Raw genomic sequence first — 16,693 nt, 5'->3', positions numbered from 1 at the left:
ATGTTCATGTCAGTCTGTGAAAAAAGACCAAGATTAGGCCCACAGATTAAGGTACAACAAAATCATAATTACAAGATTTCTGGTCAGGACACGGATTGCAAGATGACAGCTTAATATTTAATCAAAGCGTCAAGATATTGTTGCCAAACCAAACAGACATTTCGTTTAGTTGAAGAATTCTTTGTTTTATTGACCTAAAGGAAAAGTGATGCATCTTCTGACACATAAAATACTTTTATAGGCTCATTAAAATTAATTAATCAGTGATTCCTAAATCAGACTTAACTATGACAAGTTTTTAACTAATGCCTTATAGGTGTTGAGTCAAAGAGGGTTACAAAGCCCAAACAATAATAAGTTTTGGGCTATGACCACTTAACGGCAAACGAAGATTGACAGCAGTGTGGTAATCCTGCTTAAAGGGATTACATTATTTTACTCAAAAGAGTTAAAACCTCTAAAACTATTTAGCTTTTCCTAATTACAGAAGGTGACCTTATCCTTTGTTTGCCGGGGGGGGGGGGTCAGAGGGAGAGAGATGCTGTTCTAACTAACTGGAAAAAGTTGTGACTCAAGCACATACAGAAGTTTTTTTTGTACAGCATACAACGAACATTTTTAACGATGCTCTCTTGTTTGCATGTGAGGACCTCTGACGATGATTTGCAAAGCCTGATGCAAGGTTCTTCAGCTGTACGGTGTCTGAAAAGTTTCCTTGAGTTTGAATTGATTCATTTATGTATTATTACAATGTGGAATAAAAGCTGAATATTCAGTTTCCGTCTCATGAGCTCAATGCTCAGCTACCGATTAGCCTTGAAAGTGACAGTCAAATACAGGCTGAATGAAGCTTCTGTATCAGTATAATAACCTCCACTGTTCACAATACCTTTATTAATGAAGAAGTGATGGAGACAGAAAACGTCTTGCAGGTTTTTCAAATTTATTTGAAAGTATGCACAGTAAAATGGTCTCAGCTCAAACTTGATTTTAAAGTCATTGTCCTGCAGTCTCAACAACTTTTCAAAATCTGAAATATAAAAGTGAGGATGACCAAGGAGCTGAGCTTTGACCTGAACCTGCAGAGGGAAAAACATAGCTTCAATCGAGCCAGTATAAATGAAAACCTAACTTTATGGCCCTGACAAATTTCTGTTCTCTATCATCATTATGAACAATTGCAGCTTTAAAGGAAAAGTTCAACATTTTAAGAAATATGCTTATTCAGTTCCCTGCTATGAGTTGGAAGATTGATGCCACACTTGTATCCGTCTGATAAAAAATAAAGCTACAGCCAGCAGCTGGTAATTTTGGCTTAGAATACAGATGGGATACTGAGGGAATCAGCCAGTCTAGCTCTGTCCTGAGATTTATTAAAAATTCCACCTATCAGCCAGAACAATCAGCAAAATAAATGTTGGCATTGTACATTTCTGCAAACCACAGATATTTGAATTTTATTAGCTGGTGGATGTTCTAAAACTTTACGTTTCTCTACATTTGAACCACGTTCAAACTGCGGTTAATGTGTGGTGACGTGCAGGCAGAAAAACTACTTGGTTATGGTTGGGAAAAAATCCTGTGTTGGCTTAAAATACCTGCTCTTCATGGCACAATCACTCCCGGAAATGCTGCTGTCTCATGAAAAACCAACCAGTTTTTCTTTTTTTGGTCTGTAACAGGGGTCTGCAGCTCAGCACCCATGTCAACCATCCTTTCCTCCTAACAAGGACAAGGCCTTCTGCCATACATGTAACCAGAGGTAAATCACTTTAGAAAGGTTGATATGATACGTAGAAATGTAAGTTTTTCATGGTTTGTAGAAATGTACAATGCCAACATTTTCTTCTGGCGACTAGGCTGCACCAGCACCTCTCATGCTCATTAATTAACACATCACATCTTGTTGTTTTGATGCACATAAAAAACAGGAGTAAAAATATCAATTTGTCAGTTTTACAGGCTGTAATGTGCCAGACTGGAAGCAGTAATTCTGTTTTTGTAAAACAAAAGGATACAAAAAGATGTAACACATTAATAAATGAGCTTTAGAGGTGCTGCACATTTTGTTACCTTCTGAAGGAGGCAGGCTAGCTGTTTCGCTATGTTTTCAGTCATGTTAAGTTTACAGTCTCCTGGCTGTAGCATAGACTTAAAAATAATGTAGCCACCATGATGTCACCATTTTGAACCCCCAAGTTTGGCATTTTGGCTGTTGCCATCTTGGATTTGTAGAGCTGGAAGTGACCATAGTTAGGGCAGAGTGAGGGGTGAGTCTGACCAATTACCTGTGGTGCCGCCTCGCAGACAGCCTGTCACTCAAAGTGGCCATGTCCTTAATTATGTGTAACTTTAAGACTTACTAACATTTAAATGGGTAAATTATATGAAAATTCAAAAAGAATAATGAGATGTCTGGTATTGCAGCAGTCCAGTTTGTCCTGAGCTATTCTGAGTTTGAGAGAGAGAGAGAGAGAGAGAGAGAGAGGGAGAGGGAGAGGGAGGGCAGGCGGGGGCACAGGCTGACAACCTTGGCTCTGCTGATCCTATTAGATGGTAATCTCCAGACTTTACAAATCCACAGCCATTTAAACTTGGGTTCATGTGAAACTAAATGTTGAGGATTCCTTCCTCCCCCCTGTTCTGCCTAATCACTCCTTACAAGTGTTTGGATAATGCCCAATTAAATTAAGACCTTTTTCTTTATTTAATGCATTAGCTCTGATTTGGGTAGATGAGATTAATTTAAGTTTCTTAATCTTCAATGTTAAATGGTTGTACAACAGAATTTCTGTGGGACTGACCAGAAAGCCTCATACCTCAAAATACATTGTGACAATTTGAAGATTTGTGTCTGTGGAAAAAGCTGCACATGACTGTCGATATGTAGGAAGTTTTCCAGCAGCCAGCCTCACAACACAAACTGACATAATTCACGTATTCAATATACATTTTTATTTGAACAATACATTTACAAGTTTCCTTATGTGTATTTCATCTGTATTTATGTACATTGCTTTCATTTTTATGGAATAAATCATTCAGTATTTTAAACTTGTGATTTGTGCAAATCTGCAAATATCTCTGCAAAATGTTTCCAGCTCAACAACCGTTATTACAATTCAAATGAGTATGTGGAGAAAATCAAAGTAAATCAACATGTCTGCTCTGTAATAACACTGCAAAAATCTAAATGTCATAATTCAAACACCACATACAAAAAAAAAAATCTAGAATAACCAACAAACCAAAAGGAAAGTTGAAACACTCATACAGGATTGAATATTTAACTTAAGTAAGTTGTTTTATAAGCTTGTCTTGGTGTATTTCTTATTTATTTGACTGAAAATAACAAGTTTAGAGACATAACTGTCTCAATTTACAACAAACAGAGAAAAAAGCGAAGGTTATATCACAAATAATCATATTATTAAAATGTATTGTGGCCTGTGAATGACGTGAAAAGGGCTACTTGGCTGGGAAAATCACTTTTCTACATAGTTTATCAAAGATAACGGTCATCGGGGAGAGATGGGGCACTCTGGTTGTAAATTAAAGTATTTTAAGTTTATTGCAATGATATGTTGTAAATTACTACCCGTTCAGTAAAAAGCTAACAGGGAAAGTTTTACAGTATGTTGTTCAGTAGATGCAGACCGGTAGTAGTAGTGCTTATGATAAAAGTGAATACTTTGTAGGCGGTTGAAACTGAATCTCAGACTTATTAACACAGCTCAGTCTGCAGATTCTCAGAAAGTGTTGAAATTTTCTTGTGTTCTCCTCTTCCTCTTCTTCTTCTTCCTCTTCATCACTCAAACACAGACGAACCCCTCAGGCCGCTCACATGACGGAGCACTTCTCCTCCGCTTTGGTCTTCAGCTCGGTGACAGTGGCCGAGGCCTTCTCCTTCAGCTGGTCCATGTCCATGTTCTGCAAGTTTTGAAACTGGCCCATGATGGAGTCCTTGCCCTCCTCCTCCGTGGCATCCTCGTCCACCATCTTGAGTAGCTCCTCGGGCACGTCCACGTCGTCCCCGGCCATCTCAAGCATGTTATCGTCCTGCTCGCTCTGTAAACAACAACATTAGGAGGAAAACACGGTCAGAACCCAGAAACACAGACATATTACATTCAGCTTGATTATTGATGTTAAGGACAAGGAAGTTTCTGTTTTGTTACCCAGGAAGTACCACAATGCTCCTCATTTAGTGTGCCATTGTATACAATCTCTGTATCATCCAAAAATATTAGCATATATAGGTAATTAAGTAGGTAATTAAATTGAGACTTTCTTAGATTTACAGCGTTTACACTTTTTTAAAAATAGTTTTCCCCTCTGATATATAGATTAGTTAAAATAATGATCCACAATTTGACTGTATAAACTTTCCAAGTACAAAACATGAGGGAGGGTGTGTTTCTTTCCTTAATTATAACAAAGACTGCATATTCATGAAACTGAATTATTATTTGCAGTAGTCAAAAATGTAAAGACTGACTTAAGGGCTTTTTACTGGATTAACATGCTGTCTGCCTGCCTGATTTCCAAAGCATACAGTGTGTCTTCGACCTTTCACACTCAGATATGACAAACACTACATGTATCAACCACATTTTATCAGAGGACAAACTGCTAATTAAACCTCATTTTGATTTAATTTTAATTTTACTATTATAAGATATAAAAACGTTAAAATATACAACACTGGTCTGCATTTGAATTCTAATTATAGAGAAGCAATCAGGCAAACTAGGAAACAAAAATAGATGAACCCTAGGATCTGTCTTAATCCACATTCAAGCAGCTGCACTTGAGGATATTCTGCTGTCTGTGTTTTCTACATTCTTATGAAGCAGACTCGAGTCTCCTTCGACTTTACTTCACTTCCTGTGCCTTTTGCATCATAGAAATGCTAAAATTAAATCCTTTCCGATCTAATCACTTAATATCTGGAATAGTCATGCAATAGGCAGCGTACTGGGACTACTTTAAACTTCAATCTGTGGGATTATCTCAGACCTGCCTTAGGCTTTCCACTCCGAATCCCAGCGATAGTCTAAAGATATCTTCTATAGCGTTGCACGAGACCCTAATTCCATTAGATTAACAGCAACATCTTCCTGTTTCTACTCATACTGTACTCTTGTACTATTAGAAAACATATATAAATACATATATATATTTTTCTTTTTTTTTTCTTTTTCACTCAATAGCATGTACGTGTGTACTCAACCTCCTACCCGATGAAAGAAAAGAATCAGCAGATTAGAATCCCTTTAGGTGCCTTATTGTTGTTGGAGATCAATTTAAAATGCATATTTCTGTTCTCATAAAGGCAATGTCATTTGTTCTTTTTCAAGCTGACATGAAATGTAAACATCATTGAGGGAAACTAATTAGATTTATATGTATGGCCTCCTGCCATTGTCCCCCTCATATATGTGTGTTTTCAATTTAAAAGACAAACACTGAAAAGAAATGCACCCATTGTTTAAACCAGGAAACTGAACAATAGAGTGTCTGTTGCGTTAGACTATAGCAGACGCCTCCAGCAGCCAAGGTCATCACTGCATTCAGATGAATAAAAATTGTGCTATTAGGAAAGCTGTATTAGAAAGAGATTTTTGCCCTTTTGCCATCAAAACAAACTTAATTATAAGCAGGGTTTCACCTCTAGATTGGTATATAGGATTAGAGGACACTCTACCAGTAATTATCTTTAAAAGGCGTAAATAAAATCCCAACATACCTTATTTGCGCCTTCCATCACAGCTTATTTGTCTTTAACAGTCCTTTAAAACAAGTTGCTGTGTTCACATCCACTAAGGTAGATGTCGTTCTTTCTTAAAGCCAATTCACGCTGCTCGCCGCTCCCTAATGAGCCTGGGACACCTGCTCAGCGGCATTTAGCTTTAGGCGCAATATGGGACACATAGGCTAACGTCTTCTAGGACGCTGGTCTTTCTTGCTAATCTACTGGCATGACATCCACCTCCTGTTGTCCAAGCTACAGCTGCCAAGTGCTGCTGTTAGATAAAGATCACCTCAACCATGAGGTAGCTATTTGTTGCTCTACCTGCGCAGGAGGGACGACAAGCTCAATCGTCAAAGACTGATTTTTCTGCCAGACTCTGGAGGATAAAGTCATGTAATAATTAAAAGACTGAGAGAAGGAGATATAATCAAATAAAAACTGATACAGAAACTGCATCATTATGTGTTGAGTTGAGGCAACTGGTAACACTTTACTTTACACCCCCTAAACATTTAATAAATAGATTATAACACACAATAATGTTGTTGTAAGCAGATTTAAGTGTTTAAGTGTTTTAAGTGTTTGTTTACAACTATGACTCATCCTGTGGGTGTCTGTTAGTGGAGGCTACTGTAAAAACAGATAATGAATGACAATGCAGCAAAACATAGTTTTAATGATTGAAATTTGTCATCATAGAATTTAAAATTGATAGTAAATACTATCTCCTATAGTAGATACTAGTGTTATCAACCATTTATATTATATATTTATGTAGTGCTTGAAAATAGTTAACACAGGGTCAACTATTATGCCTTTGTGTTCCTATTAAGGTTAATTTATTACTGCATAGTGTACATTAAATATGTTAGTTACAGTAAAGGAATGAACCCTCTTTACCTTTGGCAGCCTGTATTTTTCTCTGAGGCACACCCTGAGTGTTGCCCTCTCTGCCTTCTTGTGTAAGAAATCTGCATCTCTCTCCATCCTGAAATAGAAATAAATTAATATTATTAGCACAGGAACCTTTATTCATGGCCTCAAGAATATCAGATGTTGGTGAGTAAGAATATTGTACATTTTAATATCCTCTCAGGGAACCACAAAGAGGCAAACCTGCTAGAAAACACCTCCTAGGTTAATGACCTTGTGTTGTCATCAGTGTGTCAGTGGTACAAGTGCAACGTAACAGATCTTAAAGCATTTTGATTTTAATGGAAATTATTTTGCTTCAGATGGCACAGTCTGTTGTGTTTGTGTACATACATTAGCCCAATCAGACAAACAACAGAGAGACCGTTTAGACATTTTCAGGTGTATTGGATGTTGTATGGAAGTCTCTTGTTACATGAAAACAATATTTTCATGTAACAAGAGACTATTTTTTTCTTTTTTAAAATCTGTTTGGCAGCAGGTTTATCCTAAATTTTGGAAGATATTTAGTATTACTTTAATGTGAAGTCTATAATGCATCCTCCTAAATTAATTTCCCTTACAAATGTTGTAACCCTACTTTGGACTGATAGAATAGAAGATAGACCAAAGCTGCACTCTGTTACTCATTAAAAAAAATGTTGTAATATAACAACATATTAGGCCACGTTATCAAAGACCATTTATTTGAGTGTTTTTCTGAGACTGTGCATATTCTTGTTTGAGGCGAGACTCACGTACTTTCCCCTCAGCCAATTAAAGATGGGATTATTAGGCCAGACTGAGTCGAGCAGATTTGAAATCAAGCCAAGACGCCGCAACTTGAACTGTTGTGACGACAACAACAACACAGTGGACTGAAATTTCTGATGAACTACATTTGTGGGGTGACCTGATAGCTCACCTGGTGGAACATGCACCACATGTACTAAAGTATGGCCTGGGTTTGATTCTGACCATTGCACTCTTTTCTGCATGTGTCTACCCCTTTATTGTCTTTCCCCCAGTACCACTATTTAATAAAGGCAAAAAAAGCCCCACAAAAAAATCTTTGAAGAAAGTTCAAATACTTGTACTGCCCAGACAGATTATAGAGATATTTGTGCAACTGTGGATCTGAATATATCACTAGAAATTTACAGTTATGGAGAATGTTGCCATTTTATGTCTACTTTTGAAACAAATCAAATAATTTCTCAAACATGAGAGTGGAGAGGCAGGATTGATCTTGTTATGTAATACAGGATCTGCTTGATGCTGCAAAAATCTACTATGTAGCACAAAATTTGTAAAGTTAAAAATGTAAAAAGAATATTTTTTATATATTATTGATTGAGTTTCTTCAAAATGGAAATCATGATGGAATAATCAGATTGTTGTTGTGTGTACATTTTATTACGTGAATGTTTTAGTGAAAGGAAGTGGACCACAATGCACTGGTGGACAAAACCAAGCTTTCTGCTGCTCGTTTTACTAGAGAATTTTAAAAGTCTAGCAAATTAATTTCAGAGGATATTGCATGCAGAATGAAATGAGTGATAATAAAATGCTTTTAAAACACAGCTGCGTCTATATTGTATAAAACTGCCTGTCATTTGAAGTGGACTCTGTTGCAACAGCTACCTCAAATTGAGGTCCAAATAAAACAGATAAATAAATATAATTTTGCAGGATCACAGAATCTCCTTAATCACTAGACTGTTAATGTTTCAGTGTAAATATTCCAACATTTACTGCCCTAAAGTCTGTGTTTTTCAGCTGAGAATAAAACTACCATTTTACAATGGCTTACTTAGTTGTTTTCAACACTAAAAAGTCCCTCAAAATGTTCCTCATGACTGTTCTGGATGCAGAAACAGATGACAGATTATGGGAGATTATTGATCCATGCACGACAATTCGCCTCAGTGGGATATTATGAAGAAAAGATCCACCATGGTGGTACCTCTGCTGTGACCTTCAGCAACAGATGTAACTCTTAAAAACACAGCCTGCTCATTTCAGAATCATGAAAATAATAAATAAATGTTTACATGTAGTTTGGGTTAGTATGGTGGTGCAAAAGAAGGGAACAGTAAACAATGGGGGGAAGTAGAAAAGAGCTTGTCAAGGTCAGATTGTACATTCTGCAGCCACAGTGTTTGCGATGGGCTGATGGCATCAATTCAAAATGGAGTAGTGTCCATGTTACTACTTACTTCTCCTCCACCAACTGTTTTTGGTACTCTTCATACTCCTCGCGTGTCATCCCTGCTGCTTTGGCTGGATCTGAGGGGGTGGCCTCCTCTTCTTTGTCACCTCCACCACCAAGACCCATTCCTGACAGGGGGTTCCCAATCATGCTCTTGATCAAGAAAGCCATCTTGAGTTGTGTGACTGTTCACTCTGCGAGGGTGAGACTACTTTTTTTTCTTTTACTGGGTGAAAGTGATGATGCTCCCCTTATGGCGCCCTCCGCTTTGGCTTCCTATAGCTGTCAAATCCAGTGGTAGCTCTCTAGCTAACCTGCTGCTTGTCTATGCAGCCAAGGACACACTGACGACAAGCAACAGACACAAACACACACACTTACACACACACTTACACACACACACACACACACACACACACACACAACGGCCATAATCTGGATTTAATCCTCCCTGCTCCACTATGCTAAGAGGCAGATGGCCTGTTTTCTCTCTATTTTTAAATCATGCAGACCTTTGTGGACGTTTCTCTTTATTAATGTTGACACTTTATGCGTTCTTTGCAAGAACTAGGTGCCATGCTCATCATAAAAATGGTTTTGGAGATGGGTGTCCTTGGTTTGGGACCACACATATGCTGCTTCCACCCACTAGTGCTTAATCATATTAGTAAAGTACTGACTGGCCCGTGTGCAGCTTATACTGCTGAGACCAAGCAGAGGAGAGAGAGAGGGGAGCGGGATTACAGTCTTGTTTATCCCCCACTGGGGCCGTCGTTCATGCCGTGCTATTGTTCAGTGGAAGGATGATGACAGGAAGATGAGAGATGGGAAGAGACAGCTCTCGTTTCATTTCACCCTATCACTCTATTGCTATCTGCAGACTATGGTGAGGGGACATGGAGATTACTTAATTGCTAACATTAGCTAACAGTGCCAGCATTAATGACAGGACGTAATTTCCACAACACTCATGGCATCATACATTTTTTTTATGACACACTTTTTTATGACATACTACACTATGCGTTTTTTTTAATTTTTTAATGACATGCTGTACTATGACTTTTTAAAAAAGTATTATGATATACTATTACATGACTTTTTGAATGATTTTTTATGACATACTGTACTATGACATTTTTTCCTGATTTTTAATGACATACTATACCATTTTAAATGATTTTTTTATGGCACTCTATATTATGTTTTTTTCTGATTTTTTTTTTTTATGACATTGCCATGACTTTATTTTTTTTAAAAATTAATGACAAACTTATACTATGACTTTTTCCTAATTTTTTATGACATACCATACTATGACTTTTTCCTAATTTTTTATGACATACTATACTATGATTTTTTTTCTGATTTCTTTTATGACACACTGTACTATGACTTTTTTCTGAATTATTTTTATGACACACTATACTATGACTTTTTTCTGGTATTTTATGACATTCTGTACTATAAATTTTTTCTCTGATTTTTTTTTTTATGACAACCTATACTGTGATCTTTTCCTGTTGTTTTGAGACCTGCTGTACTATGGCTTTTCATTTTTTTTTTTTTACGATATACTGTACTATGACTTTTTTCAGATTTTTTTTTTTATGAAAAACTGTACTATGACTTTTTTTTCATGATTTTGGACGACATACTATACTTTGACTTTTTTCATGATTTTGGACGACATACTATAATATGACTTTTTCATGATTTTGGATGATAGTACTATGACTTTTTCATGGTTTTGGACGACATACTATACTATGACTTTTTTCTTGATTTTGGACGATATACTGTACTATGACTTTTTCATGATTTTGGACGACATACTATGACTTTTTTCTTGATTTTGGACGACATACTATACTTTGACTTTTTTCATGATTTTGGACGATATACTGTACTATGACTTTTTCATGATTTTGGACGACATACTATACTTTGATTTTTTCTTGATTTTGGACGACATACTATAATTTGACTTTTTTCATGATTTTGGACGACATACTATATTTTGACTTTTTTCATGATTTTGGACGATATACTGTACTATGACTTTTTCATGATTTTGGACGACATGCTATAATTTGACTTTTCATGATTTTGGACGACATACTATACTTTGACTTTTTTCATGATTTTGGACGACATACTGTACTATGACTTTTTTCATGATTTTGGACGACATACTATACTATGACTTTTTTTCATGGTTTTGGACGATATGCTATACTATGACTTTTTTTCATGGTTTTGGACGACATACTATACTATGACTTTTTTTAATGAATTCAGACAACATATTATGCTGTGACAATTTTCATGAATTTGGACGACATACTGTACTATGACTTTTTTCATGATTTTGGATGACATACTATACTATGACTTTTTTTCATGGTTTTGGACGATATGCTATACTATGACTTTTTTTAATGAATTAAGACAACATATTATGCTATGACATTTTTCATGAATTTGGACAACATACTGTACTATGACTTTTTTCATGATTTTGGACAACATACTATACTATACTATGACTTTTTTCATGATTTTGGACGCCATACTATACTATGACTTTTTTTCATGGTTTTGGACGACATTCTATACTGTGACTTTTTTTAATGAATTCAGACAACATATTATGCTATGACATTTTTCATGAATTTGGACGACATGCTATACTATGACTTCTTTATGGTTTTGGACAACATACTACACTATTACTTTTTTCATGAATTTGAACAACATACCATACTATGACTATTTTTTATGATTTTGGACGACATACCACACTATGACTTTTTCATGGTTTTGGACAACATACTATACTATGAATTTTTTCACGATTTTGGACGACATACTATACTATGACTTTTTTCATGGTTTTAGACATCATACTATACTATGACCTTTTTTGATGATTTTGGACAACATACTATACTATGAATTTTTTCACGATTTTGGACGACATATTATACTATGACTTTTTTCATGGTTTTAGACATCATACTATACTATGACCTTTTTTGATGATTTTGGACAACATACTATACCATGAATTTTTTCACGATTTTGGACAACGTACTTTACTATGACTTTTTTCATGGTTTTAGACATCATACTATACTGTGACCTTTTTTGATGATTTTGGACGACATACTATACTATGACTTTTTTTATGGTTTTTGACGACATACTGTACTATACTATGACTTTCTTTCATGGTTTTGGATGACATACTATATTATGACTTTTTTTTCATGATTTTAAACGGCATACTATACTGTGACTTTTTTTCATCATTTTGGATGACATAGTATGACTTTTTTTCACGACATACTATACTATGACTTCTTTTTCATGATTTGGGACGACATACTATACTGTGTATACTGACATACCATGATTTGTTCTGATGATTTTCGACGACATACTATAGTATGACTTTGACGACATTCTATATTATGAGTTTTTTTAATGATTTTAAATGACATACTGTACTGTGACTTTTTTTCATGATTTTGGATGACATACTGTACTATGACTTTTTTATGGTTTTGGACAACATACTATACTATTACTTTTTTCATGAATTTGAACAACATACTATACTATGACTATTTTTTTTATGATTCTGGACGACATACTACACTGACTTTTTCAGGATTTTGGACAACATACTATACTATGACTTTTTTCATGGTTTCGCACGACATACTATCTTATTACTTTTTTTCATGGTTTTGGACAACATACTATACTATGACCTTTTTTTGATGATTTTGGACAACATACTTTACTCTGACTTTTTTATGGTATTTGACGACATACTGTACTATACTGTGACTTTCTTTCATGGTTTTGGATGACATACTATATTTTGACTTTTTTTCATGCTGTTAAACGACATACTATACTGTGACTTTTTTTCATCATTTTGGACGAAATAGTATGACTTTTTTTCACGACATACTATACTATGACTTTTGTTCATGGTTTGGACGACATACTATATTATGAGTTTTTTTCATGATTTTAAACGATATACTGTACTGTGACTTTTTTCAGGATTTTTGATGACATACTATGACTTTTTCATGGTTTTGGACGACATACTATATTATGAGGGTTTTTTTCATGATTTTAAACAACATACTATACTATGACTTTTTTTCAGAATTTGATGACATACTATGATTTGTTTTGATGATTTTTGATGACACACGATAGTATTACTTTTTTCATGGTTCTGGATGACATACTATACTATGATTTTCTTTCATGGTTTTGGACGACATACTATAGAATGACTTTTTTTCATGATTTTAAATGACATACTATACTGTGACTTTTTTTCGTGATTTTGGACGACATAGTATACTATGACTTCTTTTCATGGTTTTGAACGACATACTATGACTGTTTTGATGATTTGGGACGACATACTATACTACGACTTTTTTTCATAATTTTGGACGACATAGTATGACTTTTTTTCAAGACATACTATACTATTACTTTTTTTCATGATTTTGGACAACACACTATACTATGACCTTTTTTGATGATTTTGGACGACATACTGTATTATTACTTTTTTCCATGGTTTTGGATGACATACTATATTATGACTTTTTTTCATGATTTTAAACGACATACTATATTGTGACTTTTTTCATGGTTTTGGATCGTACTCGTACTCCTCGTCCTCCGCTTACCCGGGTCCGGGTCGCGGGGGCAGCAGCCTCAGCAAAGAAGCCCAGACAGTCCTCTCCCCAGCCACTTCCGTCAGCTCTTCCGCGGGAACCCCGAGGCGTTCCCAGGCCAGCCTGGTGATGTACTCCCTCCAGCGTGTTCTGGGGCGGCCCCGAGGTCTCCTCCCGGTTGGACATGCCCGAAACACCTCCCAAGGGAGGCGTCCGGAAGGCATCCTTAACAGATGCCCGAACCACCTCAACTGGCTCCTCTCGATGTGGAGGAGCAGCGGCTCTACTCCGAGTCCCTCCCGGATGTCTGAGCTCCTCACCCTATCCCTAAGGCTGAGCCCAGCCACCCTGCGGAGGAAACTCATTTCGGCCGCTTGTACTCACGATCTCGTTCTTTCGCTCACTACCCAGAGCTCATGACCATAGGTGAGGGTTGGAACGTAGATCGACCGGTAAATTGAGAGCTTCGCTTTGTGGCTAAGCTCCCTCTTCACCACAACGGACCGGTTAAGCACCTGCATCACTGCTGACGCCGCCCCAATCCGCCTGTCAATCTCCCGCTCCATCCTACCCTCACTCGTGAACAAGATCCCGAGATACTTAAACTCCTCCACCTGAGGAAGGACCTCCCCCCTGACCTGGAGTGGGCAATCCACCCTTTTCCGGCTGAGGACCATGGCCTCAGACTTGGTCTTGGTCTTGGACTTGGAGGTGCTGATTCTCATCCCAGCCGCTTCACACTCAGCTGCGAACTGCCCCAGCAAGAGCTGGAGGTCACTATTCGATGGAGCTAGGAGAACCACGTCATCCGCAAAAAGCAGGGACGAGATCCTCCCATCACCGAACCTGACACCCTCCACCACTCGGCTGCGTCTAGAAATTCTGTCCATAAAAGTTATGAACAGAACCGGTGACAAAGGGCAGCCCAGGCGGAGTCCAACCCTCACCAGGAACAGGTCCGACTTACTGCCAGCCACGCGAACCAGACTCATGCTCCTTCGGTACAGGGACTGGATGGCCCTTAGCAAGGGGCCACCAACCCCATACTCCCGGAGCACCCCCCACAGGATGCCCCTGGGGACACGGTCGTAAGCCTTCTCCAAATCCACAAAACACATGTAGACTGGTTGGGCAAACTCCCATGCCCCCTCCAGCACCCTGGCGAGGGTAAAGAGCTGGTCCACGGTTCCGTGTCCGGGACGAAAACCACATTGCTCCTCCTCAATCTGAGGTTCAACTATTGACCGGACCCTCTTCTCCAGCACCCTGGAGTAGACCTTACCGGGTAGGCTGAGGAGTGTGATCCCCCTGTAGTTGGAACACACCCTCTGGTCCCCTTTCTTGAAAATGGGGACCACCACGCCGGTCTGCCACTCCAGAGGCACTGCCCCCGATGTCCACGCAATGTTGCAGAGGCATGTCAGCCAGGACAGCCCTTTAACATCCAGAGCCTTGAGATATCCAGGACGAATCTCATCCACCCCCGGGGCTCCGCCGCCTCGGAGTTGTTTCACTACCTCAGCAACTTCTGCCCCAGAAATTGGACGACCCTCCCCCGAGACCCCCGTCTCTGTTTCCTCACTGGAATACGTGTTGGTGGGATTGAGGAGCTCCTCAAAGTATTCCTTCCACCACCCGACAATGTCCCCAGTTGACGTCAGCAGCTCCCCGCCCCCACCGTAAACAGTGTGAGCAAGTTGCCGCCTTCCGCCCCTGAGGTGCTGGACGGTTTGCCAGAACCTCTTTGGAGCTGATCGATAGTCTTCCTCCATGGCCTCACCGAACTCCTCCCACGTTTTTGCCTCCACGACTGCCGCCGCTGCGCTCTGCTTGGCCCGCCAGTACCCGTCAGCTGCTTCCGGAGACCCACAGACCAACCATGCCTTGTAGGCCTCCTCCCCTCACCTCTGGTGTCCACCAGGGGGTTCGGGGATTACCGCCGTGACTGGCCCCAGCGGCCTCGCGGCCACAGCTTGCAACCGCCGCCTCGACAATGGCAGAGCGGAACAAGGCCCATTCGGACTCAATGTCCCCCTCTGCCCTCGGGACGCGGTCGAAGCTCTCCCGGAGGTGGGAGTTGAAGATCATCTGGACAGGTTCTTCCGCCAGGCGTTCCCAGCAGACCCTCACTGTTCGGTTGGGCCTGCCAGGTCTGCGCGTCTTCCCCCACCATCTGATCCAACTCACCACCAGGTGGTGATCAGTTGACTGCTCTGCTCCTCTCTTCACCCGAGTGTCCAGAACATATGGCCGCAGGTCAAATGATACAACTACAAAGTCGATCATTGACCTGCGACCTAGGCTGTCCTGGTGCCACGTGCACGGATGGACATCCTTATGTTTGAACATGGTGTTAGTTATGGCCAAACTGCGACCTGCACAGAAGTCCAATAACTGAACACCACTCGGGTTCAGATCGGGCAGGCCGTTCCTCCCAGTCACGCCCCTCCAGGTCCTGCTGTCATTGCCCACGTGAGCGTTGAAGTCCCCCAGCAGAACAATGGAGTCCCCAGTCGGGGCACTGTCCAGCACCCGTCCCCGGGACTCCAAAAAGGGCGGGTACTCTGAACTGTTGTTCGGTGCATAAGCACAGACAACAGTCAGGACCCGTTCCCCGACCTGAAGGCGCAGGGAAGCAACCCTTTCGTCTACCGGGGTAAACCCCAACGTACAGGCAGAGAGTCTGGGGGCTATCAGAAAGCCCACCCCGGCCCTCCGCCTCTCACCCGGAGCAACTCCAGCGAAGGAGAGAGTCCAGCCCCTCTCAAGGACTAGGGTTCCAGAGCCGGAACTATGTGTCGAGGTGAGGCCGACTATATCTAGCCGGTAGCGCTCAACCTCTTCCACAAGCTCCGGCTTGTGGAAGACATACTATATTATGACTTTTTTTTCACAACATTCTATACTATTACTTTTTTTCATGGTTTTGGACAACATACTATATTATGAGTTTTTTCATGATTTTAAACGTCATACTATACTTTGACTTTTTTTTCGTGATGTTGGACGACAGAGTATATTATGTCTTTTCATGGTTTTGAACGCCATACTATGACTGTTTTGATGATTTGGGACGACATACTATACTATAACTTT

General features: G+C 39.3%; 1 protein-coding gene and 1 long non-coding RNA gene across 2 annotated transcripts in view; one reads left to right on the top strand and one right to left on the bottom strand.

The window, feature by feature from the left end:
• Positions 1-3,938, top strand: part of LOC125905681 (uncharacterized) — a 36,688-nt gene extending 32,750 nt beyond the window's left edge. The window contains exons 4-5 of the long non-coding RNA XR_007451682.1: positions 1,683-1,762; positions 3,823-3,938. This is a non-coding gene — a long non-coding RNA (uncharacterized LOC125905681). The remainder of the gene's footprint in view (positions 1-1,682; positions 1,763-3,822) is intronic.
• Positions 3,108-9,168, bottom strand: cplx4a (complexin 4a). Its single transcript, XM_049603816.1, has 3 exons — positions 8,887-9,168; positions 6,656-6,743; positions 3,108-4,068 (listed from the first exon to the last, which is right to left on the bottom strand). The coding sequence occupies exons 1-3, from the start codon at positions 9,048-9,050 to the stop codon at positions 3,841-3,843; spliced, it is 480 nt and encodes a 159-aa protein (XP_049459773.1). The 5' UTR covers positions 9,051-9,168; the 3' UTR covers positions 3,108-3,840.
• Positions 9,169-16,693: the final 7,525 nt, after the last annotated feature.

The sequence above is a fragment of the Epinephelus fuscoguttatus genome, linkage group LG18 (genome assembly GCF_011397635.1).
Source record: "Epinephelus fuscoguttatus linkage group LG18, E.fuscoguttatus.final_Chr_v1".
In the NCBI taxonomy this organism is placed as follows: Eukaryota; Metazoa; Chordata; class Actinopteri; order Perciformes; family Serranidae; genus Epinephelus; species Epinephelus fuscoguttatus.
This window is presented reverse-complemented; position numbering and strand designations above follow the sequence as displayed.